The sequence below is a fragment of the Narcine bancroftii genome, chromosome 5, assembly GCF_036971445.1.
Source record: "Narcine bancroftii isolate sNarBan1 chromosome 5, sNarBan1.hap1, whole genome shotgun sequence".
NCBI classification, from domain to species: Eukaryota; Metazoa; Chordata; class Chondrichthyes; order Torpediniformes; family Narcinidae; genus Narcine; species Narcine bancroftii.
In genome coordinates, this window is record NC_091473.1 from 39,323,033 (window position 1) to 39,349,913 (window position 26,881).

Sequence of the window (26,881 nt, forward strand, 5' to 3'; positions counted from 1 at the left end):
AAGAAAATGTGTTTGAAATCTCATGGTGAAGCCAGACTACTAAAATTCTGAATTGCATAGGTTCATTTCATCAAAAGCTATTGGTCATAATTAGTCTACGTATTCCTGTACTGTTTGGGATTTTCTGTGGAAGAGCATATTTGAATATTTCAAAATTATGTACATACTTATGATCACCAAAAATAAGAGAGCTGCAAACTGTGTGGCAAGGGATGAAGAGAACAGCAAAGCCTCGCCCACCACTAGTTACCACAAAACCACCCGATCCCATTAGAAGCTACTATTTGTTTTTGAGAGATGTTTTGAAGTGTGCATGAAGTCACAACGTAAGATAACCAAACTTTCTTGGTGGTTATAATTCCAGGTTACTTTTTACCATACACTTTTAAAAACAGACTTGCCATCTAGTAACTTTGAAAACTTTCCCCTTGCAGTCCTCTGAATCATTTATCAGTTTATAACATGAGACAAGAAGTTTTAAAGGTGTATGATTAAAAAAAAATCCAGAGCTATGACTGTGGAGACCTTCCACCCTATATCTTTCCCTTGTTTATGACTGCTGCACACCCCAGGCATTGATTGCATGGTCACTAGCCGTGTCCAGAAATTGATTTTCATATCCTTCTTTCCAGCAATGGTTCAGGAACCTCAGAGGATCTGTTCTGGAAACTGGATGCCCTGCAGACCTTTATCAGAGATCTGCATTGGCCAGAGGAGGAGTTTGCAAAACACCTGGAACAAAGACTAAAGCTCATGTCCAGCGATATGATTGAATCATGTGTTAAAAGGTTAGGTTCTCTATAGAAGGATTATAGACAAACCCAACAAGTATTTGTGTGTGAACATAATCCCCATTTAGTGATTATCTGTAAGATTTAATTATAGTTAACGATTACCATTCTAGAAATAAAAGAACCCTGTTGTATTACAGCCACAAACTTGACATAGCATGTCAATCATTTGCTGCCTACAATTATGTATTATGATCATTTACAAACATGATCTTAATTGAATATTACATGGGAATGCTTACTGGTGACAAATTTAGACAAGTGGCATGAAATGTAATGTCAGACTTCCGCAAGCTGTCTCTACCTGTAGAAAATACATGAAGGAGTAAAACGTAATTTGAATACTTTGGACAGTACAGAAGAATGCAAAAAGGTGTTTAGAAGTATGTTCAATAATTCTATAAAGCAATAATCATGTAATAGAACTCATCAATATTTTGAATAAAATATACAATCTTAGCACTGCCTACAGATCATAGAACATAGTACAACACAGGAGCACGCCCTACAGCCTGTGATATCAGTGCCAAATATGATGCCCAAAATAAACTAAAACTCTGCTGCTTGCACATGATGCATATCCCTCTTCAGTTTACATATTCATGTGTCTATCTGGAAGCCTCGTAAACACATTATTGTATTGCTACCACCACTATGCCTGGCAGCCCATACCCTTCACTCATTGTATTGAAAAGAACAATGCACACATCTCCATTCAACTTTCCTCCTCCCCCACTTTAAATGCAGGTCTTCAAGTATGTGACATTTTATCCTGGAAGCAAACGTACAGACCATCTACCCTAACTGTGCCTCTCATAATTTTATAAACTTTTATCTTCTCTCAGTCTCTGATGCTGCAGAGAAATCAGTTCCTTTTGGCCAACTTCTTCACATACCTCATGCCCTATAATCTAGACAGCTTCATGATAAATCTATTCTGTACCCTTTCCAAAGCCTCTACATCCTTTCTGTAATGGCACAACCAATCCGTGGCAAGTAGACCCTGACATCATTTGTGTTTCAGATTATAATATAACCATTTTTTCCTTTGGTAGGACTAGGATTGCATTTGAAGCCAAACTACAGAAGACAAGCAGGTCAACAGATTTCCGTGTCCCACAGTCAATATGTACCATGTTTAATGTGATGGTTGATGCCAAGACACAGTCCACAAAGCTTTGCAGTATGGAGGTGGGCCAGGAAGTAAGTTAACACTTTTTCATGAAAGTGAGTAGTTTCAACAAACATTTTACAATGCAAATCAGACATAATTATAATGTTTTGAGCAAAATATTTACACAGCATAAAAAGATGACCTATTTTGTGCAGAATACTTTGAACGAAACACTGCCATCTATCAGACCAATCTACATTAACCACTTGAATACTTTATGCTACAATTTTCAAATGCAGAGATTTATCTTTTTACATTCTATAATGGTGTAATAGAGCATTAGGCAAACCATCCAAAATTAATTAACATTTTGGAATTTACTAAATTAGAAAAGAAACACTGAAAACCGCATTGTACAAGGATAGGCACTTGAAGACTCACAACTTGTAAGCTACAAAACAGAAAGCTAGGAAGTCCAATAATCTAAATCACTCAGTCTTTGGTCATTATTGGCATAATAGCCAGACCTCTGACGCAATGTGATAGAGTAGAGATATCTATTGGAAATTATGATGAAATTAACTCATTACATTCTATCAGGTAGTACTTTCCAGATACAGTATGTACAGCCTTTTGAATGAAAGCATTTTTGATGATTGTCTCTAGTTCTTTTTGGAATTGGTTTAAATGAAGTAAGTGTCATAAAGTTACCTTCTCTATTGTTGAAAAAAAGTCTTTTCCTGCCAGCTCTGTCAAAAATCATCAATGTTTTGAATGCATCTTGGATTTCCCTTCAACCTTTGTGGACAGCACATAAGCAGTGGATTGATCAGAGAAGTGAGATCATTCCACAGCTTATTCCAGATATATAACCATATAACAATTACAGCACGGAAACAGGCCAATTTGGCCCTTCTAGTCCGCACTGATCCAAGTACCCATCTATAATCCCACTTACCAGCACTCTCCCCATATCCCTCCATCCCCCTCCCATCCATATACTTATCCAACTCTTTCTTAAATGACAAAATTGATCCTGCCTCCACCACCTTTCCCAGAAGCCCATTCCACACAGTAACCACTCTCTGAGTAAAGAAGTTCTCCCTCACGTTACTCCTAAACATAATTCTGGTAAATTTCCTCTTCTGTTCTTCTAGACATTACACATCACTTTGGGAATTATGTCACTAATTTACAACAATATGGCAACATTGCAGGACCACAAAAATAACATCCTTGAAGTTTCATAGTTACTTTCAACCAATTACGCTGTATCGATTTATTATAACTAATGTCATATGATTAAAATTGTAAATAAAATATTTAAAAAACCATGTTCACTCTCTGTTAGATCTTCTGACCATCTGCCATTTTTACCACAGGGGTACAAGAGAATTCAATGGAGCTTTTGTTTTCCTTGCATTTAATTTTAAGATCTCTTTATTAGATGATGATTTACGATCTCATTTATATTGCCAAAACTGCAAGTGAATTTTAACTTTTTAAATGTCCCTTAGTTGAAAACACATTTTAAAAACACTGAAATGGAAGGCACATCAGGTTCAGGAACAGTTGCTACTCGTCCACCATCAGACTCCTAAACACAAACTCCATCAGAGACTCATTTCAAGACTCTACATTATTTATTACTGAATTTTTTTTCTGAGTTGCAAAGTCAATTTGTTTACATTTCTCTCGAGTGTATAGAATTGGTGGCATGCACATGTCACAAAATTCGTTGTTTTGTGGCAGCATTACAGATGCAAATATTGCTATAAATAACATTTTAAAAATCAAGAAATTAGTGCAAAAGAAGAGAAAAAGTGGAGTAGTGTCTGAAAGGGAGAATGCTGTGTTTGTATCGTTGGGTGTTCATTTTCAAACTTCTGTAGTTCCTTCCTGATGATAACAGTCTGAAGAGGGTATGACCTGGCTGGTGTGTGTCCTTGAGGACAGAGGCGACTTTCTTGAGACACTACCTCTGGCAGATGTTCTCAATGAAGTAAAAACTGATGCTCACGATGCTGCTGGCTGAGTTCACAACTCTCTGTAGTCTTTTCCTATCGTGGACATTGGCTCCTCCAAACCAGGCAGTGATGCAGTGAATTAGAATGCTCTCCATGGAACATCTGTAGAATTTGCAAGGGTCTTTTGTGACATACCAAATCTCCTCAAACACATGATGTATAGCCGCTGGTGAATCTTCTTCATGATTGCATTGACATTGAACTCTTTAGAGGTGAGGGAACCCAAGAATTTGAAGTTCTTAACCCTTTCCACTGATGACCCTTCGATAAGTACTGGTTTATGTTCTCCAGATTTCCCCCTCCTGAAGTCCACCATCAGTTCCTTAATTTGACTAGTCACAGCACATGGTCCCCAGTCACCAAACCTGGAATGTGCAAGATCACCCTCTCTGCCCTTTGTGGTATTAATCCTCCCTAGTAAACCCAAAGGTAGATCCCTCCACCTATCAAATCTAATTTCATCCTTTTTATTAAAGGAAAATAATTAATTGAATATAATTCTTGAAATTCCGTATTAACATTAATTCCTAAATATTTAATTTGTGTAGTCCACTTCAAATTTGTAATATTTTTATATACTGAATAATCACCTTTACAAATTGGTAAAATTTCACTTTTAGCCCAATTTACTTTGTAACCAGATAATTGGCCATAAATTTCTAAACATTCTTGAATTGCAGGTAAAGAAATATCCGGATCCACCAAATATAATAAAACATCATCAGCAAATAAATTAATCTTATATTCCTCATTCAGAACTCTCATACCTTTAACATTTTCATTTTGACGTATTAATTGTGCTAAAGGTTCAATAACTATAGCAAATAAAGCAGGTGACAACGGACATCTTTGTCTAGTAGATCTTGTCAAACTAAAAGATTCTGAAATTTAGCCATTAACAGCAATTCTAGCCTTCGGGCTATTGTATAAAGCCTTTATCAACCCAATAAATGAAGAACCAAAACAAAATTTCTCAAGTACTTTGAACAGAAACTTCTATTCCACTCTATCAAAAGCCTTTTCTGCATCCAATGAAACCACTATTGGATAATTCAACTGAAATTTAGATTTATTTATCAAGGTTATTAACCGTAAAATATTATCTGACGCATACCTGTTTTTTATAAATCCCATTTGATCACCATGTATAATTTTAGGCAGATATTGAGCTAATCTATTAGCCATAATTTTAGCTACAATTTTATAATCTACATTTAACAACGAAATTGGTCTATAAGAAGAAACCTGTAAAGGGTCTTTATCTTTTTTTGGTATAACCGTAATTATTGCGTTAGAACAAGACTCAGGTAATTGAAAAGTATTGTAAGTTTGTTGTAATACATCCTTATAAATAGAAGATACATCAGCATAAAAAGCTTTATAAAACTCTATAGAGAACCCATCTTCACCAGGTGCCTTTCCATTCGGCATGTCTCTTATTGCCCTTTCTATTTCATCTTCTGTAAAAGGTTTATCTAACTCTTGTCTATCTCCTTGATTCAATTGTGGCAAGTTAATATTTTCCAAGAAAGAGTCTATTGCGTCTCCAGTTACATCTTTACATTCCGAAGTATACAATTGTTTATAGAAATTACAAAATTCCTCATTAATCTCTTTTTGATTAAAAGTAATACCTGATTTCTTTCTAATCGCTGGTATAATCCTAGATAATTGTTCCTCTTTTAATTGCCATGACAAAACTTTATGAGCTTTCTCACTCCATTCATAAAACTTATGCTTAGTTCGATTCATTAAACATTCAAACCGATATGTTTGTAATTCATTATATTTAAATTTTAAATTAGTTAACTGATTCTTTTGCGTTTCGGTAGCATGTTTTTGAAATTCTTTTTCAGTAGCAGTTATCTTTTCCTCCTCTAAGTCTTCAATCTCTTTAATTCTCTCCTTCTTTACTTTAGAGGCATAACTGATAATTTGGCCTCGCAAAAAAGCTTTCATTGCATCCCATAAAACAAAATGACTAGAAACAGAATTACAGTTAATACCAATAAAATTTCAATTTGCTGTTTTAAAAAACTAATAAATTCTGGTTTTTGCAATAGCATAGTATTAAATCTCCATCTTGAAGCTTTCTGAACATCTTGTGAACTCAAATATTCTAATAATAGTAATGGATGATCCGAAACCAATCTAGCCTTATACTCCACAGATGTAACCCTATCCTGCAAATGTGCTGATATTAAAAAATAATCAATTCTAGAAAAAGAATTATGTCGCGAGGAATAAAAAGAAAAATCTTTCTCTGTAGGATTAACTCTTCGGCAAATATCAATTAGATTCAAATCTGCCATCATATTAATCACTTGGATTTCCATCTTAGATTTCTTAATTACTCTTGGGTACTTGTCCAATAAATGCTCCAACACCACATTCAAATCTCCCCCAATCATCACATTAGAGTTCGATTGTCCAAGTAATAAAGACGTATCCACAACAAAAACTGTATCTTCAACATTAGGAGCATAAACATCAAGCAAAGTCCATGCCTCATTAAAGATTGTACAATTTAATTTTAATAATCTTCCACCATTTTTCTCTTCATTCTGTAACTGAAATGGTAGATTCTTATGTACCAAAATTGCCACACCTTTTGCCTTAGAATTAAACGAAGAATAAAAAAACTTGCCCAACCCATTCACGTTTGAGTTTCAAATGTTCCTTATCTGTTAAATGAGTTTCCTGTAAAAAAGCAACATCAACTTTTAATTTTTTAAAATAAGCAAGTACCTCTCTGCCCTTTGTGTTCTTCAGTAAGGTGGTGATATCTCTACAGAAGAGTACAGAATACTCTCAACGAGCTTTGACTGAAAACAACACAGGAAGCAGAGCTATGCCTTTCCAGAGTTGTGCCTTATCATGTGAAAACTCCTGAAATTGAATATTACTTCTGTAATGTTAAAGTAATTAAAGGTAAATTAAAATGACATAAATATTTACAAATAGTTCATTAAAAAATTAGTAAAATAATTATTGAACATTGCATTTGTCTTCCCTTTAAGAATCACCAATGAAATCAATGGGTTCTCCAATCCAATGACAGGTCTGGCCTATTGAAGGATTGGAGAGGCTAAGAATCTCATCATGACTGGAACTTTCTCCAGATGGAGTCCAATGGCAGAGCAGTACTGTCTGCCAGTCAGTAAATTTTGACTGATGTGCAGAAGTACAAGACTAACTGAAGAACTATTCAGCCATATCATTTTAGAACTTATTTTTATCAATTTAATATTATTTAAATTTATTTAGTCAGTTGCATTGAAACATTTAGATCATTGTATGCTAACACTTTAAATGTATTTTTTTAAATTTAGCTTACAGCACAGTAACAGGCTCTTTCGGCCCACGAGCCCGTGCTGCCAAATTACACATGATTTACCTAAAACACCTGGTGGAAGGATTCGAACGGTGGGAGGAAATTGAATTCACTAGGGAAAACCCACACAGCACGAGGAGAATGAACAAACTCCTTACAGTCAGTGCAGGATTCGAACCCATGGTCCCGAACACTGGCATTGTAACTGTGCCACCCTAAAATTCCTATTTTCTTAAATTCCACTTTTTCTGGCATAGGCTTGCTCTATAACCAAAATAATTGAGACAGGCAAATGCATAGATCATTTTATGCCAGAAAAATTCAATAGGTTCACGTATGCCTGCTTTAAATTTCAAACTGGAGAACAAGTGTATCCTTTACTCTCAGGCCTTTCCTTGTTATGATTGGAAATTTTCTGAGATGTTTCATCCATTTATCAAAAAATCAGGGATGTATTTGCTAACAAAGTAATGTTCATCGAAAATTCTGTATTTGGTCTGAAAAGTGTCTCTATTGTGTTTGGTAAAAGACCAACATTTCCTTGAGATCTGTCAAAAATAGTCAATGTCTCTTCTCGTTCTTAGTCATTCTCAGCTGAAAAGTTTCTGTTGACATTGTTAAATATTCTGAGGTCAATGTGGTTAAGAATAGTTTGTTTTATTAGAAAACAAACTGATGAGTTAAGAACAAAAGATACCTTGGCTCTTCAATAAGATCACAACTGATCTGATTGTAATATCATTTTTGCATACCTGCCTCCTACTGCTAAACTTTCACCCCCTTATCTTTATATCTGGCTTAAAAATAGTCTTCTTGTCTCCTTTGATAAGAGACCCAAAGATGAAGCAGTATTATTTCTTCCATTCTTCTCATGGCATTCCTTTAATTTTAAACAGTGACTTGAATTCTAGATTTTCCCACAAGCGTAAAGATCTTCTCCGTATTCAGTGTTGTAGACTTCTCAGGATCTCATCTTTCAATCTCATTCATCTGAACTCTCGCAGAAACAAGTCTATCCTGTCCAACCTTTTCTCAAGGTAACCTCCCTGCTCTGTCTACTAAATCTGCCAATGCATTTGCATCCTTCCTTAAATATAGTTGTGTCTAGTACACAATACTCAAGATGTAGCTCACCAATACCATATAAAACTGAACCATAAACTCCCATCTATTTTTAAAAACTTGAGCACTTTGCAAAATTTAAATCAGTACATCGGCTTTCTCACAAGAAGAATGAAGACACCAGAATGAAGTCCTTCAGGGCCCAGGGGACTTGTCAGCCTTCAGCTTCATCAATTTTGCTCAGTTGATTTTCCCAGTGAAGTTGCTTAACCTGGGTCCTTACCTCCCTTACAATTTTCAACTTGCATCTATTTCTTGTATCCTGTATAGTAAAGACCATTTTTGTTATTCTACTTTGTTCCTTATTTCTCACTATTAATTCTCGAGGCTCACTTTTCTGCAGGACCAATGCTCTGCCAATTCCTAGCAGAGATACCAGATTCTGCTTTGATTAACAAAAAGCTATGATTTTACTGTAAATGTATACCAAAAAAAAGACAAGTAGCAAGTGGAAAAATACATTTGCAATCAGAACCATCAATTGGTTCAACTAAAATGTGTCATTCCCATTGGTAACTGAAGGACATTGAAGTTGTTAGAGCTGTCTTCCCTACTGTGAAAACATGTTCCTCTGTTGGTAGGAACCAAATATTCTCACTCTTGGGAGCTCACAACATTTCATATCTACAGTATTTTTTTCTAATTTAGACATGCAGCACAGTAACAGGCTCTTCTGGCCTACGAGTCCATGCTGCCCAATTGCACCCAATTAACATACGTTTTGAATGGTGGGAGGAAACCAGAGCCCCTGGGGAAAACCCATGGCCAGTATGGGATTCAAACCCAAGTCCCAATTGCTGCTGCTGTAAAGACATTGTGCTCATTGCTATGTTTACCATGTCACCCTTTATAGGAACAATATTTTACCTCACTTACACATTCTTTCAGTCCCTGAAGTGAATACTCTTCTTAGTGCTCCCTCGTATTTTCTTAAATTATGCATTTGCTTTAGCTGTTCTGCACTTTTTTAGATTTTCTGACAAGCTTTGGAAATCAAAGGATTAAACATATTAATTTTGGCTGTGCTATGTCAGTGTAAAATCAGCAATATGTAAAATTCTTTGGACTTGAGAATGAAATGTTTAGACTGATGCTCCACTGATGATTTTATACTGTACTTATCAATATCTCCCTTCATTCTTGGCATTGAAAATTACATGTTGGTTGTAGTCAGTCTCAGATGATGAAAAAATTGAAATGAACAAAATTGGAAATGTTGTCAAGGTGTGACATGGTCTGCAATATCACTGTCTGGGAGAAGGTACGATCTCGAAGGTTTAATTCAGCTGTTGCTATTTCAGGATTGAGTGTCTTTTTCAGTCAAATAAGATTTTCAAAGTATTTTGTTTCAAATTGAATGGCTGACAGAAGTCTAATTTCATTCATGTACTGTAGGTACTCTGTTTAATTTGGGCACTGCAAATCTGAGAGAGACTCAGTATTTGTCAAATATTCCACGTAGGTGATGGAAAAGAGAATAAAGGAAAGCCTTAGTTACTAAAGTTATGTTTATTTGTGCCTCTCTGAGGCAAATACAAAGTGATATAGAGTTCCAATGCTTTGTGAAGCTCCATACTATTCTTTATCTCTATTTAATGATGCTATTTGTTTGAATTCAAGTAATCCAAAATCAACTAAAGAAAGCACAAGATGAGGTAATTTACTGGACAAAGGTTGCCAGCACAAGCAAACTCAGAATGTCTTCACTTTTTAATCATTGGTTTGGTTAATAAAATATTGATTGAAATTAAAGTTGGAAGAAATTGTGATGACCTGTACTCCACAAGGCCTATATGTATTTCTGGCTAATTATGTAAATTATGAGAAGAATTAGTTTTCAGTCACATAAAGAAAAATTGGTATCAATGATTTTTGTGTTCTAATGACATTTCAAGGATAAAAATAGTAAATTTTAGACTTACAGAAGAATAATATAAATGCATGTTTCAACACAGCTTAGATCAGTGTTCCTATATTTCAGAACGTACTGAAGGTGCTTATGATCAAGTTTCCCAATTCACACCAGAAACCTTTGATCTATAGAAATGAATTGCTCGGGATTGGTCAATTTGACTTTAAAGAACATGAATAACAAGTTTTGTAAAGAGTATATGACCCAAAGAGCTGACCTGCTTCTAATGTGTCTAATACAATCCCACATAGCGTCACGAGGTTCTCACCTAAATGGAATACAATAGGATACCTCATGCATTCCCCAGACATTTCCTTCAAAAGTAACTATCTTTCTTTCATTTTGATAATAATTACAGAATTTACCAACAAGACTGGAAATTTGAAAATGTTGTTTTTAACTTATTTTAAATAGAACAATTGCAAGAGACATTTTATCATTCTTTCTGCAGTCATCTTACAGTTTCTTTGGTAACTCTAGCCTCGAGTATAAAGTCTAAAACTCAGCATTTCTCTAGTTGCCTCAGCTATTTTCCCAAGGACTTTAGGATTTGATTTCTTGGACCAGGCATTAATCAGTTTCTGCCCAAGAATAGCCTGTGATGTGGCATTGATATATGCCGTGTGTACAAATGTAATTGGTTATTGCCACACAGAAGTTGAACCATGACGTGAGTTTACACAGAAAATAGGTCTCAGATGTGCAAGGATATTTGACAAGATCACAACCTGATCATTGTTAATGAGTTCAGGTGAGAGAGACAACTGACAAAATCATTAAGGCACTGGCACACATGCTTTTCAGAAAGTGATTCAGAAACAATTAAGATAGTGTTAATTTTTGAAGAAACAGAACTTAAATTTAAAACTAAAAGGAGCATGCAACAATAAAACTGGGATAATTAAATGGTGGAAAAATTTGATTGCAAGCAACATTTATCCAGTCAGTTCACCATCTTTGTAAAATTGATTCTAATGATAATACAGAGACCTGTTTTTAAAAAAAAACAACAGAATTTGTGGCTTTAAGAATAAAAAATAATTAAATATCAAGTTACCACCAATATTAATAATTATTGTTGACTTAATTGGGTGTGCACAGACCCACCTTATAACATGACTCCAAGTACCATACTGTTGGTTTAACCGACATCAGGTATTTCACCTGTATCATTTTAATGTGAAGTATAACTCCACACCACCCCCCCACCCCCCCACATCCCCTACCCACCAAAATATTGAAAGACTAAACTAATGATGAAATTATTTTGGACCAAACTAGATAAAGAGGAAATGTGTGGGGTGTGTTTTTCAGTGAAGAAATTATCTGGTTATGCTAGCATTTTGTTTATAAAGTGAATATCGCATTTTGCCCATGCACTTTTCCATTTTTTTCAGCGGCAATACCATTCTAAAATTGATGAGTTAATTGAAGAAACTGTCAAAGAAATGATAACGCTCATGGTTGCAAAGGTACAGTGTTTTAGAAATCTGACCTTTTTTAAGGCACCTTTCAACAAGGATGGTTTTCACATTTGGGCATTGTAAATAGAAATGGAATCGTTTGTACTTTTTACCTGATGTTTTCAAAGGGAATGATTACTTCATTGTAAGTGCAATTAAATTCCATGTAGTTGATATCAAATGCTTTACTGATATAACTGTGATTATGAACATTTTATGGAAACTTTTATAAAATCACATTATAAAAAGACCTATTTGTCTTTTGGATTCTATTTTTTTAAAAAGAATTTGATAGATAATTAATAAACGTAACAGAACAATGGCAGTGCAATACCACTTCAAGCTATTAGCAGCAAAGTGTGATGTAAACAGTGGTAGAGTGTTCTGTACAAATGGAAAGGCAGGTCCTTTTAGTTCATTCATTTGAATTAAAATGGCATGGGTCAGAGTTCAGATTCTTCAGTGTGGGCTTTGATAGTTTTTGAATCTATTTTTCAGGTCGGAAACAAATGCTAAAATTTCAAGAGAAAGTAACTTCATTTCACTGTAATCATTTTCTCCCATTAGTTTATTACTATTTTGGAAGGCGTATTGTCCAAACTATCCAGATACGATGAAGGGACACTCTTCTCATCTTTTCTGTCATTCACTGTAAGAGAAAAGTCTTTATATTATTTTTAATGTTCAATGTAAGTTGATGAAAATTAATATAGATACTATATTGTCCATTCAGAAAAATAACATGAAAATTTGCTATTCTTTCATTCTATTTTGTTGTATATACATAACACGTACCCTTGTATCCATACTGCAGTTAACTATTTTTCTGAATTATCTGCAAGACTAGTTTGGAACACACATGAGATGTTTATTTTTACAGTTTGTCAGCGTCAACTCCTTCTCTGACGTAGAACAACTTTGCAAAACAAAATAATGGTTGCATTTAACTTGTGACAATTGTTTCAGAGTTTTCTCTATTCCTAATGAGTATGATGTACATTGCAAGACCAAAACAAAAAGTTTTTGATTACCTGTTGATATTAAAGTTCCACTCTTGTCATTCATGAGACACAGTTAAAGCCATTAGGTGTCTTTGGTTCTAAAAATATACACATGTTCATGTGATGCATCTGGATTTACTCCAAGGATTCTTTTTGTCATCTTCTTTCCATTTTATTTTAAAGGTGAAAGCAGCCTCCAAGTATGTGGATGTGCCTGTAAGTGTACCTAAATTTATTCACTCTTCTGTTGACATGAAAATTAAATCTCTGAAATAAAATGAAAGAAACATTTACTTCATTAAAAAAGTAAAACTCAGAACTTTGAGATGGAGCATATGAACCTTAGACTTTAAAATTGGTTTAGTGTTTTGTTGCGATGAAGTGGAATTAAAGTCATATTAAAACAACTTGCCTTAGCAATAGATATATTCAATTACAGCCAAATAGTTGAAAAGCACAAAAAGATAAAGCTAATCTTCTGTGGTACTTAGGATACTTACACTAAGAGTAATGCAATTCACCCTGCCATTTTAGAGATGTTGCAGAAAAGGATTATATAGATGATTCCAGAACTGTGGAAAAGTAAAACCAAAGAGGTGATCAAATAGAGGCCTTTTAAAAAATATGTAAAGGTGCCACTATATGTTTCTTCATGTGAGTGAGTCCAAAACCAAAGGTCATTAACATCTGAATGAGGTCAGGAAATCCGTTATGGAATATGAGAGAAACCTCTTTAATCAGGGAAGCCATTAGAACGAGGCACTTCCTATAAAGACTGGTTGAGCCTTTCAGGAGAAAGCTCTTTAAGTTACATCAGTAGTTGGGTCAGGACAAAATTATATGTTGGATCAGGCAACAATTTTCTGCCTAAGCAATCCATGTTGTCTTTAGGCTCGCCCACTTCCCATTTCTTGGATAGTTACCTTGTATGCCATGACTCTCCAAACAGCATAAAGTCCAATGATCAGTCCTTAGGATTTAAATTCCACATAGTTGTTTTCACCTTATTTTCTCACCATCACCTCTGAACCTACTGGAAGTGAATGTCTATGGGATTTCACTGTAATTTCGCCTGAAGAGGCAAATAAAATCTAGTTAATGCATCCTCTCCCTGGTCAATGGATATTGAGACAATTTCTATCATCCATGACTGGGCAATGAATATGCTCTAAGAACGGTCTTCGCTCCCTATTTTAGCTTTCAAGATCAGCATCTTTGGAACAGAGGTGAATATGCATTGCCCAATCTAAATTGATCTAGAGCATGTGTTGAAACATTGAAAGCATCCACTGCATGACCTTATTCAATAGATTGTTGATAATTGCAGGTTATATTTGTCTGGCTTCAGAACTAGAGTACCCAAAGATTTTTCAGTAAATGTGGTGCAGTTAAGAAGTGGGTAGAAGTGAACACTTGACAAAAGAACCAAATTGAAGTTTCTGACTGTCTTGATTGTGTTGGATGCTGAATCATTGTAATGATTTTCATGTAACAGTTCCCATTTTTCTTCCAGTATTACTGAGAGTTCAATTATGTATGATGAATGTTACAAATTGTTTCCATCCTCCTGAGAAAGGGGAAGGAAATACCAGACAATTTTTCTGGATTCAATTGGCTCCTGGCAAATTTGAAGTGGGTGATAAGGGAACTGCACTTATGATTCCTTAAAATGTGTAAAGATTATCTGAATATTCTTCTCTGATGGAAGCTATACATTTTGGATTTTATGTGTATTCTGGAGCGGTAGATGGTGGTTTCTGTAGTTGTACTATAATTGTCTGCCTGTCCCGCATCGGACTTGTCAGCCACAAATGAGCCTGCAGCTGACATGGACATTTACCCCCTCCATAAATCTTCGTCCGCGAAGCCAAGCCAAAGAAGAAAGAAAGAAACTATAATTTATGATGAAAGAATGAGAAAATTGGAATATTTAGCAAATTTTGAAACTGATAAGATATTGACAGAAGATGTTGAAGTTCAGAATTTATTGTCATGAACAAGTCATGAAATTCAGTGTTTTGTGGCAGTGTCACTCTTGTACATTTATTTTATACCATCTTACTGTAAGAAAAATACTAATAGTGCATGAGAAGTAAGACAGTCTTTGGTTCATAAAATTAATGATTATTCAGGAATCTGCTGGCTGTGGGGAAGAAGCTGGCCTTGTACCACTGAGTGATCGTCTTTAGGCTTCTCTATACCTTTTCCCCCCAATGATAGCAGAGTGAAGAGGGCATAGCCTGGGTGGTGGGGGTCTTTGAGGATAGAGGTTGCTTTCTAAAAACACTTCCCCCTACAGTTTATTCTTGTCTTGCTGTGATGCAACCAGTCAGAATAGTTTCCATGGTACACCTGTAGAAGTTTACATGAGTCTCCAGTGACCTACCGAATCTCCTCACAGACACCTCACAAAGTATAGCCGCTGGCGAGCCTTCTTTGTGATTGCATCAACATGATGGCTCCAGGACAGATCTTCGGAGATGTTGACACCCAAAAATTTGAAGTTCTTGACCCTCTCCACTACTAAGTCCTCGATGAGGACTGGGTAATTTTCCCTCTGAAGTCCACAATGTTGAGTGCAAGGATGTTTTCATTTCACCATTCAACGAGCTGATCTATTTCCCTCCTGTACGCTTCCTCATTACCGTCTGCGATTCTGCCAGCAACTGTGGTGTCATCGGCAAACTTGTAGATACCATTGGAATTGTGCCTGGCCACACAGTCATAGCAAGTAGAGCAGTGGGCTCAGCACGCATCCTTGGGGTGCACCTTTGTTGATAATCAGTGAGGAGGAGATGCTGTTTCCAATTCCTACTGACTGTGGTCTTCCGATGAGAAAGTTAAGGGTACGCAGGCCTAGAGTTTGTAGCTTCTCAACCAGCACTGAGGGAATAATCGTATTGAAGGCCAAGCTATAGTCGATGAAGAGCAGCTGTATGTATGAATTGCTGTTTTCATGGTGATCCGGTGCTAAGTGGAGAACCAATGATATGGCATCTGGTGGTCAAGATCTTTGCTTTGGTACATGTTAATTCTGGCCATGACCAACCTCTAAAAGCATTTAATCACCATAGAAGTTAGTGCTACTGGGTGGTAATCATTCAGGCAGCTCATGCTGCTTTTGGGAAGAGACTTGGGCAAGATCACTGAAGTGTGATCTTGCCCAAGTCTCTTCCCAACCCTTCTTCTTTCTTCTAGTGTACAAGTTTCGGCTGATGTAACCACTTCTTACTTGCTCCCAAAAAAAAGTAACCTGCTGGAGGAACTCAGCTGGATGAGTCACATCCATGGGGAAGACAGGAATTGTCAGCATTTGAGTCAGGACTCTGCATCAGGACTGAGGCTGGAGAGCAAGGATAGCTGGTATAAAGAGGAGAGGGTTCAGGTTAGGGCAAGTGGGGTGATAGGTGGATGAGGGAGGGAGAGGACGGATAGGTCAGTGTGGGAGTGGGAAGGGAAGGTGAAAATGGCATGCACCATGGAGCTTGAGATAGTTGTTGCTGTAGACAGAGTCCCAGTGCTCTGCAAACTGGTTGCCTGATCTGTGCTCGGTCTCATCAATGAGAGGAGATAATCAAGAGCACTTAATTCAGTCAATAAAGCAGCAGGAGGTGCACATGAATTGTTGCCTCACCTCGAAAGACTGTTTAGGTCCTGGATGGTGAAGAGGTATAGGAATAAGTATTTCCCTCTTGTGGTTGCGAGAGAAAGTGCCAGGGAGGGGAGGCTGGAAAGGGATGAGCAATCCAGGAGAATGTGGACCCTGCAGATGGGAGAAGTGGGTGGGGAGGAAGATGAAGCTAGTGGTGGGAGTGTGTTGCAGATGGTGGAAATGATGGATGCAGCTTATAATACAGTGGAAGGTGAGGACCGGGGAACTTTGTTTCTGTTCTGTGCAAGAGACAAGAGAGATGGTTCCAACAACCACAGAAGATGGGAAGCCACATTTCCTGGAATGGAGGGTTCACCCTGAGAGCAGCGGCAGTGGAGATGGAGAAACTGCTGGGAATGGGTGTAGTCTTGATATCTGTGAGAGTCGGTGGGTTTATGGTAAAGTCAGTTAATAGTTGACTCCCAAAATGAGACAAAGAGATCCACAAAAGGAGAGAAGTGTCAGAAATGGTCCAAGTGAATTTGAGAACCGGGTGGAAGTTCGCAGTGAAGATGACAGATAAAATTGACATGTTCTGCACAGGTGCAGGAACCAGCACCAATGCAGACATCAATGTAACTGCTCCATATAACCAACAACAAAAAAAATCACGTGAAACAACTTCTTATTTCCAGCAAGCATGAGGAATCAAAAGAGAAGTTGTTCAGTTTAAGAACAGCTTCTGCCAAGTGAATGTTGATGGAAGGGTGCTGTATGGATCTTTATTGCAGAAAAATTCATAGGACTTTAAGATATTTCTGATGGTGTGTGTTTGTGTGTGTATTACATATATAAATAGTGAAGATAGCTGTCAGGGCCAGGGAATCACAAGTTGTCAAAGTGGTGGAGAGCATCCGAGATGTTAATGGCATGGTGACATGGAACAAGGGAAGAAAGGAAAAAGTTCAGTGGGGCAAGATCAGGCAGAAACAATGGGCCTACCAGGACAATCCTATTTGTGGGTCTTGTTCCATCACGCAGAAGTGGTGGATAAAGTGAATACTTGATTTGGTGGGTTAAAAACAAGTCAAGTTAGGCAAGTTTGCCCTGCATAGTATTGTTGTATCTGCACCCTTCCAGACAGATCACAGCGCATTGTATTGAAGGAAGCCTATATTTCTCATAAAACTAATGTTTTGCCCTCTTTTCTGGTTCATGGTGCAAACAGTGAAATGTAGTTGGCATCTTTTCATCAGAGAACTTCGGTAACTTTTTCATCTCTGAACAGGAGACAGTGAGATATTGCAATTTATCTAACTCCAGCCAGAATTAACAGGAGTCTTTAAAAGAAAAATAAATCACAATCTTTACATCCAATGCAATGTCACCTTCTAAGGTTGGAATTTTCGCTTTGAAAATTTCAGGAAGGGTGCACAGGATTCACAGACCTCTTACACCTCATTCCCCAGATGTTCCCTAAAATCTGAAGGACTCTGACTTGCCACCATAAGATTTTGTTCTCCTCTGCCTCTTCTGCCACCTTGTCCTATTCTTCCCCCAAGCAGCATTGCAAGGGCCTATTTAACAATGAATGTGTGCGTGGGATCAGCTGGTTTGTGGCAGAATTGTCCATTAGCACTTGCTGTACCTGTGAATACCCTCTAACTTGAATTAACTGGGGAAAAAAATTAAACTTGCAGAATCTCTAAAATCCCTGGAGGAATCAAACGTCAACCAGCTTGTAACGATTGGGTGATTCCTTTACATAGGCCCAATCCTTGATGCTCTTGTGTTTAATAGACCACCGCCAGTGGGCTGATATCACCTCAAACCGTGCATCTTGGCGCCTCACAGTTCGGCGGGCAGCAACCTCCTTTGAAGAAGACCGCAGAGCCCACCTCACTGACAAAAGACAAAGGAGGAAAAACCCAACCCCAACCAACCAATTTTCCCCTGCAACCGTGTCTGCCTGTCCCGCATAGGACTTGTCAGCCACAAACGAGCCTGCAGCTGACGTGGACATTTACCCCTCCATAAATCTTCGTCCGCGAAGCCAAGCCAAAGAGAGAGAAAGATTGGAGCAATGAGATCCAAAATGTCCATGTTGGATGGCGATTGCTGTCATACCAGCCAATTGCATCACTCCACTGGCTTTCAGTGTATGTCATTCTCACCAACATGATTTCTCCTGCAAAATGCATCATAAAGGAGTACTCTAGGGTCACCACTTGGTATTCAGACAGCACGGATCCATGATCAGTAATTCCCACCACTTGTTATAAGTAGATTGTTCATCTACTCTCAACCATATTGCCATGGTCCTGAGGTCCAAGCATTTTTGAACTTGTTATTGTAGGCTTTATATAAAAATCTTTCAGGTCTTCCCCTTCCTAAAGGCTGCTCACTAGCTGTCTGGAAACAATAGTGTAGTGTTAACTGACTGCAATATCTAGTAACTGACAATCAAATATTCAGTGAAATGGATCCCCTGGGGTCTTTAATATATCTTATTAGAAAACCCAATTCACAGCAAATTCAGTGTATTCTGCAGGTAAAAACAGTCAATATCTGAATATGTATCTTTAAACAGTCTTGTACTTGTGCCTGATAATAAGCTTTTGATGGTTATCATTTTGTATTAAATGTGGCTATAAATTTACTAATGGCTTTGATGATTATGTTTTGTACGTAAGGGGGAAAAAGGTGAGAGCTGATTATCTCTTCCTGGTAAAGTAGCGTCTCTGCACAGTTTATGGTCAGAAACGCAGGAAAATTGAAGTTTAGAATTCTGTCATACCGAATAAAAGTAATTTATAAATACAAAGAATCTTATTAACCTTTAGGGCCACACACAATTCTATCTGTTTAATGAGGTATGGGTTTTACAGCTTAAAGTGCACAAGCATCTCTGATTCCAACCCCTCGTCCCGTTACAATACTTACAGGATCCCATTGATTTTAATTGGGCCTGCTGCAGATATTGTTATTAAACCTAACTCAGTATGACATTTGTGATTGTCAAAATTATAATTAGCATTCTCTAACAATTACAGTGTACTTACCGCAGATATATACTTTTGAATTTCTGCATGGTAGAAGCTGTACTATTTCATGAAATGTCAATGTCAATCTTAATGTACCCTTGTGTCCAGCGCAATGGTCTTCCATAGGCAAACCCAAACTTCCGGTTTATGTGATCATAATCAGGGTAATCTAGAAGTTAGCATGATCCACACAAGTAATAAACCCATTCTGTTGCCACAGTGATTGTACTTGGAACTGTGACATTAAACCTTTCAAGTTCAGAACTGGGGAACACTTTGACAGACTAAGTGGCTTCAATTCTTTCCTGAGGTACCAATGCCTTTTCAACAGTTTCAGAAAAGTAAAGAAAATATGGTTGTCTAAAAGCCTTCCACCTTAAATCCACTACAAAAAAAAGTATAAATGGGCAATAAATGTTGGCCTTTCCAGCAACACTCAAAAAGTCAGACAGCATCTGTGGAAAATGAAGGAGTTAACATTTCAGGCCAGAGATCCTCAGTCTGCCCTGCTGAGTATTTACAAGGATTTATCTTTATTTTTTTTTGCATTCAAATCTTTTTTAGCTCATTGACATCTCACTGAAGCACCTGCAGCCATTGGTCCCCACCTCCCCACCTTGGAGATCTCCAAGCAGCATAAAACAGTGAACAGAGCCATTTATTTAGAGACCCTCTATTTTCTCTGACTTTTTTGCCTGGAAAAATGGGACAGTACCTGCAGGGAAAGGTCAGGATAATTGGCACCTACATAAATGTGTTGTGAGCTTACAAATAAATAGAGTTGTTCAGACACCTCTTTCTGAAGATGCCACACTTCCAAAATATTATTAGAAATATTCACCATCTCTGAATATCTTCAAGTTGTTATCTTTAGTATAAACATCCCAGCGCATCTTCCGAATCATGATGTACTTGGTTATCAGCTTTCATGTTAATAACGTAGCAGCCCTAAGGAACAATCTCCTGCAGAATCTCTTCCCTGAACAGACAGATTATCCTCTGGAAGTTTTTCACCATAGAAACAATCAAAACCATTCAAAGATCTGGCTGTGAGCTTTTAGGCAGCAAATACTTCATAATAACTGCCAGGCTGTTTTACTTGGTAAAAATAGCTGCCTGGAAAAAAAAATGAAATATAAAATCACTGCAAAATATGAAATTCAAAAGTATTATATCAGTAGATAAGTAATCCAGACACCTGACATGTTCTCATCATAGTACCTAGGGAATTTACATTTGGTTAATTAAAATTATCTGCATTAGGGTGGCCCAGAATTACAGGGCCAGAAACTCGGGTTTGAATCCGCTGCAATCTGTAAGGAGTTTGTACATGCTCCTCATGACCATGGTGGGGAGGTTCCTCTGTGAGCTCCACTTTACTCCTACATTCCAAAGAAGTACAAAGTTAGGATAATTGACTGCATGAGGGTACTTGGGCGGCACGGAGTCATGGGCTTAATAATTTCAATCATGCATTTATCAGATTATGGTATAAATCCTTTTGGTTTACTTAGTACTATTTTAGTGATCCTAACCGACAGAGCAAGCCACTCTTTTTACCAAATTGCCCTAACAAATCATTAAATTTGACAGATAACCTAACATTGACATAGGAATCGGATTTACACATGAAAAACGCATAATAAGCTGAATAAATTATGCAAAACTCAGTCGCATTTAAACATATGTGCCAAATTTAGGAGACGTTTCCCATTGACATTTCCTGAGTCCTGGAGTCTCCTGGCATTAGGTCAAATGTGTTTGCTGCAACATCAACCTACAATGCTTTCAACAAAACAAAATAGCCTTTGAGCTTCTAAAAAGCTTCTGCCGGTATACTGATCTGGTTGCATCAGGGCCTGGTTTGGAAGTTGAATGTCAAGGAATACAAAAGGCTGTAGAAAGTTCCAGATTCCACCTCCTTCCCGCCCCAACTATCAGGCTCTTGAGGAGGATGTGCCACTATACTTTTTTTTGCTGGGATGTTTTGAGGTCTTTAAAATTTTCTCTTCCTCAGAGAGCTGGCACAGTGAAGAGTGGTAAATTTCATCATTGATTGGTGCCAATGCTGAGAAGAAGCACGTGCAATATGAGACGTTACCATTGGGGAGAGCTTGGTAGAAGATAATTTTTAAATGCATAATGCTTCAGTGAACAAATCAATGGTCAATGGGGACCTGTAGCCTAGCTTTGAATATACACTCACACTGGCTTTAAATGGGTTTGGCTTAGGTTGAACAGTTTCCCATTTATCTTGTTTATTAATTCCACTTCAGCGGGAAGTGAGTAAGAGGTGAGATTGTATTTATTAATTCTATTTATCTGCATTTAGTCTGTAATTTTCTGTGCCTTGGTGATTTGAATGCTCGTCAAGATGCTTCTGAAATATTGTGAGACAATATCTCTACTATCTACACATACAAGCACATTCCAGATTCCTGCCACAAAGTTCCCCTCTGAATCTCCTACCTCTCACCCTATATCCATGCCCTCATGTTTTTGACACTCACCCCAATGGGAAAATGATTTTTACTACACACTCTACCTATGCCCCTCTTAATTGCATGTACCTCTACCATGTCATCTCCTTCTAAACTTATTCTATCCATGTATCCATCCAATTATTTTCCAATGTTGCAATAGTACCTGCCTCAACCACCCCATCCAGCCTCTCATTCCATACACTCACCACCCTCTGTGTGGGTAAAAGAATCCTCTCAGGTTCCTGTTAAATCTCTCTGCCTCACCTTAAACCTATGTCCTCTGGTTACCGATTCCCCTATTCTGGGCAAAAGATGTTCTACATTCAGTTAATCTTGCATGATTATGTATACCTCTATGACAGTGATTCTCAATCTTTTTTTTCCTACTCACCTATCACCTTAAGTAATCCCTTACTGACCTATGGCATACTGTTCTCTATACTCCAAAGATTACAGCCTAGGACTTTTTATAATCTGCTATTGGTCTACCTAACTTTCTATTTGATCTATATCATGTGGTAGCCTCTAAGCAACCCTCTCACTATACACACCCTTTTATAAAATTCATTAATGGAATGGAAGCTTCACTGACAAGACCAGTAGTTACTGCTTACCCCATTTATTCTTTGAGAGGTGGTAATGAATCATGTCCATGAACAGTTGCATCCTTCTAGTGAAAGTATTCAAACAGTGGATTTTTCCCAAGATCTTGACCAAAGACAGGGATACACTTCTAACTCAGGGTGGCATTGATTTGGAGGTTGGCATTTGTGTTCCCCTGCACTTGCTTCCCATGTCTCTCTATTTAGTTGAAGGTGTGGGTTTGGAAGATGATGATAAAGAGGTCTTGGAGAGTTGCTGCAATATATGTTCTAGTCTGTATAAGCTACAAATACAGTTCACTACTGGTAGAAGTGCTAATGTTTACAGTGGTTTATCAGGTACCAAAATGGCTTTTTTGTTCAAGTTGGGGGTCAAGTTCCTCTGGTTGCTGGAGCAGGACTCATTCAGGAAAATAATGAGTCTAGAAGTGTTTTAGAGATGGTAACAATGCTTTTGAAATTGAAGAGGTGAATTGTTCATTCAGGATACCCAAACCCTGACCTGCTAATGTTGCTAGTGTTATTACATTGGTTAGTCTAAATATATTACTGTTTGAATATAAGTCCAGGATGTTTGTAACAATACTGTGTACACATAAAGTAATGGCCGTTGGCCTCATTTTGCCAAAAGTTATTATTTATTAATCCATGCCAGATAACTAGCTGTTGCAGTATGCAGACATGAACTAGTGCATTATGCCAGAAATGACAAATGCAACTGAACACATTTAGACTCATTATGGAGGACAAGTTATTGATTGTTGTTAAACTGAAGATAACTAAAAATAGTTGAGCCTAAAGCACTGCCCTTAAAAACGTGTGCATCAATTGCCCGGAGCTGAAATAAGCACCGGGCAAGGTAATGACCCCAACTACTAGGGAGCTTCCCATGTCTCCTTGCTGACGTATGTCAGGTACTTCCTTGACATATCAATCAGTAACAGCTCTTTGGTCAATTTATGGACAAATGGAGTCTGGAACTGAGTAATCCAAGCAGACCCTAAACATTAATTCACTTAGCTTGGTAGCACTAACACCATCTGTAATATTACTTGTGTTTGAGAGTTAGCCAGATTAAGTTTCTCATGTTTTGTGGATACAGTGCAGCACGGAAATGGGCCTTTCAGTCTAACTGTTCCGGACTATTCAAATTGTCTACCCAAGCTATTCCCAATTGCCATGATTTTTCTGAGCAATTTTCCACTTTGTTACATGAATGAAATTGTTTGTAACTATTAATTAGCCTTGGATGAAGGATATTATAATTATTGTACAGTCAGCTCTTTCTGGCTGTAGGCCTTTAGGCCCTGAAGTGTATCAACTTTTCTGAAGGCTGATCGTGTGTGAAACACGCAAGTCTGCAGACGATCTGATTGCAGTAAAAACACAGAAATCTTGGAGGAGCTCAACCAGTCTTTTCAGCGTCCAAAAGCACGAAGATATTTCTCCAGCATTTCTGTGTTTTTATTATAACCTCATGTGCAAGCCAGAGATCTATTTGTCCCTTTTACCCAAATCTTTGCACTATCATTAGTGGATTTCCCTGTTGGTGGAGCCTTGTTCCGAACCCTACCTCTACCTCCACTGGTAGTTTAGTTCCTCACCACCATTCATGACTACATGTGGCAAGATTGTAGAGTTGGCACCTCATTTTGGTATATTGCCGCTGTTGCCACTATTTCTCAGTGAGCTCATTTGATCCCTTAGCTTGTAGAGAGAGGGATATGACTTGCAGTAATCAAATGGAATGTGGACTCTTCATTGGGAAAAGCCATTTGAATTTCATAATAGGAAAAAAAAACTAGAAAATTTGTAATTTTGAAATAATTATACATATTTTATGAGATTAAATAACAATGTAAATGTGAGTGATTACAGCATTAAAAAGGTTTTGCTTTTTCAATATGCCAATTGCCATTAAAATCCTCATTGCCATTTTGTGAAACTGCATACAGTTCAGCTGGTATGGGAACACTTACTTTTAGTATTCAATCATTAGTTTAGCAATTTTTTTTCAATTTGCAAGTCATCTCATGTGACTTTATATTTCTGTTTCTCTTACCAGAAACCTGGAATGGATTTGGCAGATGCTTACGTGACCTTTGTGCGCCAGAGTCAGGATATCCTGCGTGACAAGGTCAATGAGGAGATGTATATAGAAAGGTTATTTGATGTAAGTAAATGCCTTCTCCTCCTTGCTGGTCAGGGAGGAGACTATCCAAAATGTGACAATACGAAAGAAAGAGGGATAAGTCACATTTTGAGTGAAATTCAATGGCTGTTCAGATCTTTTCTGTTCCTCTGACTCAGGCTCCTCTCTTCCTCTCTCTGTTCTGACTCTGTAGTCTACCATGTGTTACATCAGCTCCTGGTCTGTCTGCATGTGACTTCTGTCACAGTGCTTGCTTATGAGCAGGTTTTGTTAGCTCAAGTCTATGAGCAACTTTTGTAAGAGATGGAACAGTCTTCTTGCTAGTCCATATAGAATCTAAAAATTAGCTGCTGCATTTATTCTCCCAGAAAATATTAGGTATCCACAAGGAAATCTTCATTTTTGTTCTTCAATAACGTATCAAATAGTTGATCCTTGGAATAGAAAACAAGTGTACTCATGAGCCCTCACTGTAGAAACCTTCATGCAGTAAATTTTAAAAATGTATTTTTTTTACATTTGGAATCCATACTGTGGCTAAAGTTACTGCTGTGAAATACTTGTAAAAACATTGATAGACTTATGAATGAAATTCTCACTGCATTCATGCACATAGGTAGAATAGGTGTGGAATGTTTGGAAGTTTTGTTCGTTGTACTGTCTGGTACAGCAATGCTTTCATTTTGTATTTGCAACGTGTACATAGATTTTGTTTTCGTAATAACATTTCTATTGATACTCTTTAGGGCTGATATATTTTGTGAGGTTATAGTAAAATGTAGATTTAAAGAAAATTCTTTTACAAGTATTCAAAGTATTGTGTTTTTTTTAATTGTTTCATAAATGTTTAATTTTTTTTGGTATTAGAAGTGGCATTGTTTTGTAAATATGTTTAATTGAGGGTGTTGCATTCTAGTTGTATATCATTCTGTTATCTTGCTCATATGCTTTCATAAGGCTCTGTCAAATGTTTCATTTCTGTTGACAAAATTCCTTCCTTTCCTTCATTCTTTTGCAATTGCTCTCCATCTCTTCCCTTTCATCTATTTTTCAATAATTAAAATGAAACTTATCTCTCACATCCAGTGTTTTGTCACATTGTATCAAGTGGCACGATTTTTAGTCAAATAATCTTGCTGTGTACATCTACTATCATGACCATATCTTCAAGATTTTTTCATACATGCATAAAGCACATTAGGAGCTCTCAATGCTCTATGCATGGATGCCAAACAGGGAACTTAAAGGTTGTATGAAATGGGGAAAAGATCATCCATTTGGTAGACATTACAGGCATGATCAAACCAACTAAATGACTCATTTTCTAAGACCATTGGAGTGTGAAAATTACCAGATTTGACAGAGAGGTAAACTGATTACCAAGGAGTTCACTGAGTCAATTATTACGTTGGCTGATTCTGTCTAATGTCTCCAGAGAATATACCATTTTCTTCAATTGTGTGGCAATAAATATCCTGAATGCATCTTTTTAAAATTTGTACTTTACTTGGACCATTCTCTGCACCCCGTTAAGACTCTGCCATTGCCAGTTGCTGACCAGCTGGATGGTCTTCAGTCGCATACTTATCCATCACCCACCATCGACACAGCAACATTTCTCTCTGGCAAAGGACAAGCTTTTGCAGGGCAGAGCTAATCCTTATCAGTTCATGATCCTCCCAAAAGAGAGGCAATGTTGTGTATGAGAAAAGGTAAAATTCAAAGGAAAAATGTTCCAGCAGTTAGAATTAAATGCTTACTCTTCAATTGAGTTTAAAAAAGAAACTGTTGGGAAAATTCAGGGCAGATGGTGGGTCTTGAGCTAAAATGTTGAATGATCCTTTAGCCTCCATGGATGCTGCTTGACCTGCTGAGTTCATCTCATAGTTTATGTATTTTTGTCCAGGTTCCAGCATCTCTTCAAATGAGTTCAGAGATTTTTTTCTGAGATTTTCAGTCCTCCTGTATCGCACTTTACAGCAACTGCATTTCTATAGTGTTGTCTTAAACTTTTTTTTTCACAGAAGATAGGAGCAGGAGTAGGTCATTCGACCCTTCGAGGCCATTCAACGAGATCATGGCTGATCTTAAAGTTCAGTACCCCGTCCCCGCCTTCTCTCCGTAACCTTTAATACCTGTCTAGTGACACTGTGGCAGCCAGGTTAATTGTGACCTTTATAGGTTAGTTTATGTGCTCTGGGAACAAAAATAATAATTAGATAATAAACAGAGGGAAATATAAAT

The 26,881-nt window shown here is 37.3% G+C and overlaps 1 protein-coding gene and 1 long non-coding RNA gene across 3 annotated transcripts in view; one reads left to right on the forward strand and one right to left on the reverse strand.

Moving 5' to 3' along the window:
- Positions 1–26,881, forward strand: part of cadpsa (Ca2+-dependent activator protein for secretion a) — a 454,508-nt gene that overhangs the window by 390,860 nt on the left and 36,767 nt on the right. For both annotated transcript variants that reach the window (XM_069937157.1, XM_069937158.1), the window contains 6 exons: positions 633–788; positions 1,847–1,994; positions 11,698–11,772; positions 12,331–12,414; positions 12,948–12,980; positions 24,551–24,658. In XM_069937157.1, coding sequence (XP_069793258.1) covers positions 633–788; positions 1,847–1,994; positions 11,698–11,772; positions 12,331–12,414; positions 12,948–12,980; positions 24,551–24,658 — 604 coding nt within the window. The remainder of the gene's footprint in view (positions 1–632; positions 789–1,846; positions 1,995–11,697; positions 11,773–12,330; positions 12,415–12,947; positions 12,981–24,550; positions 24,659–26,881) is intronic.
- Positions 12,327–13,337, reverse strand: LOC138763288 (uncharacterized). The gene is made up of 3 exons (XR_011357473.1): positions 13,265–13,337; positions 12,795–13,031; positions 12,327–12,412 (listed from the first exon to the last, which is right to left on the reverse strand). It is a non-coding gene; the product is annotated as an uncharacterized lncRNA (long non-coding RNA).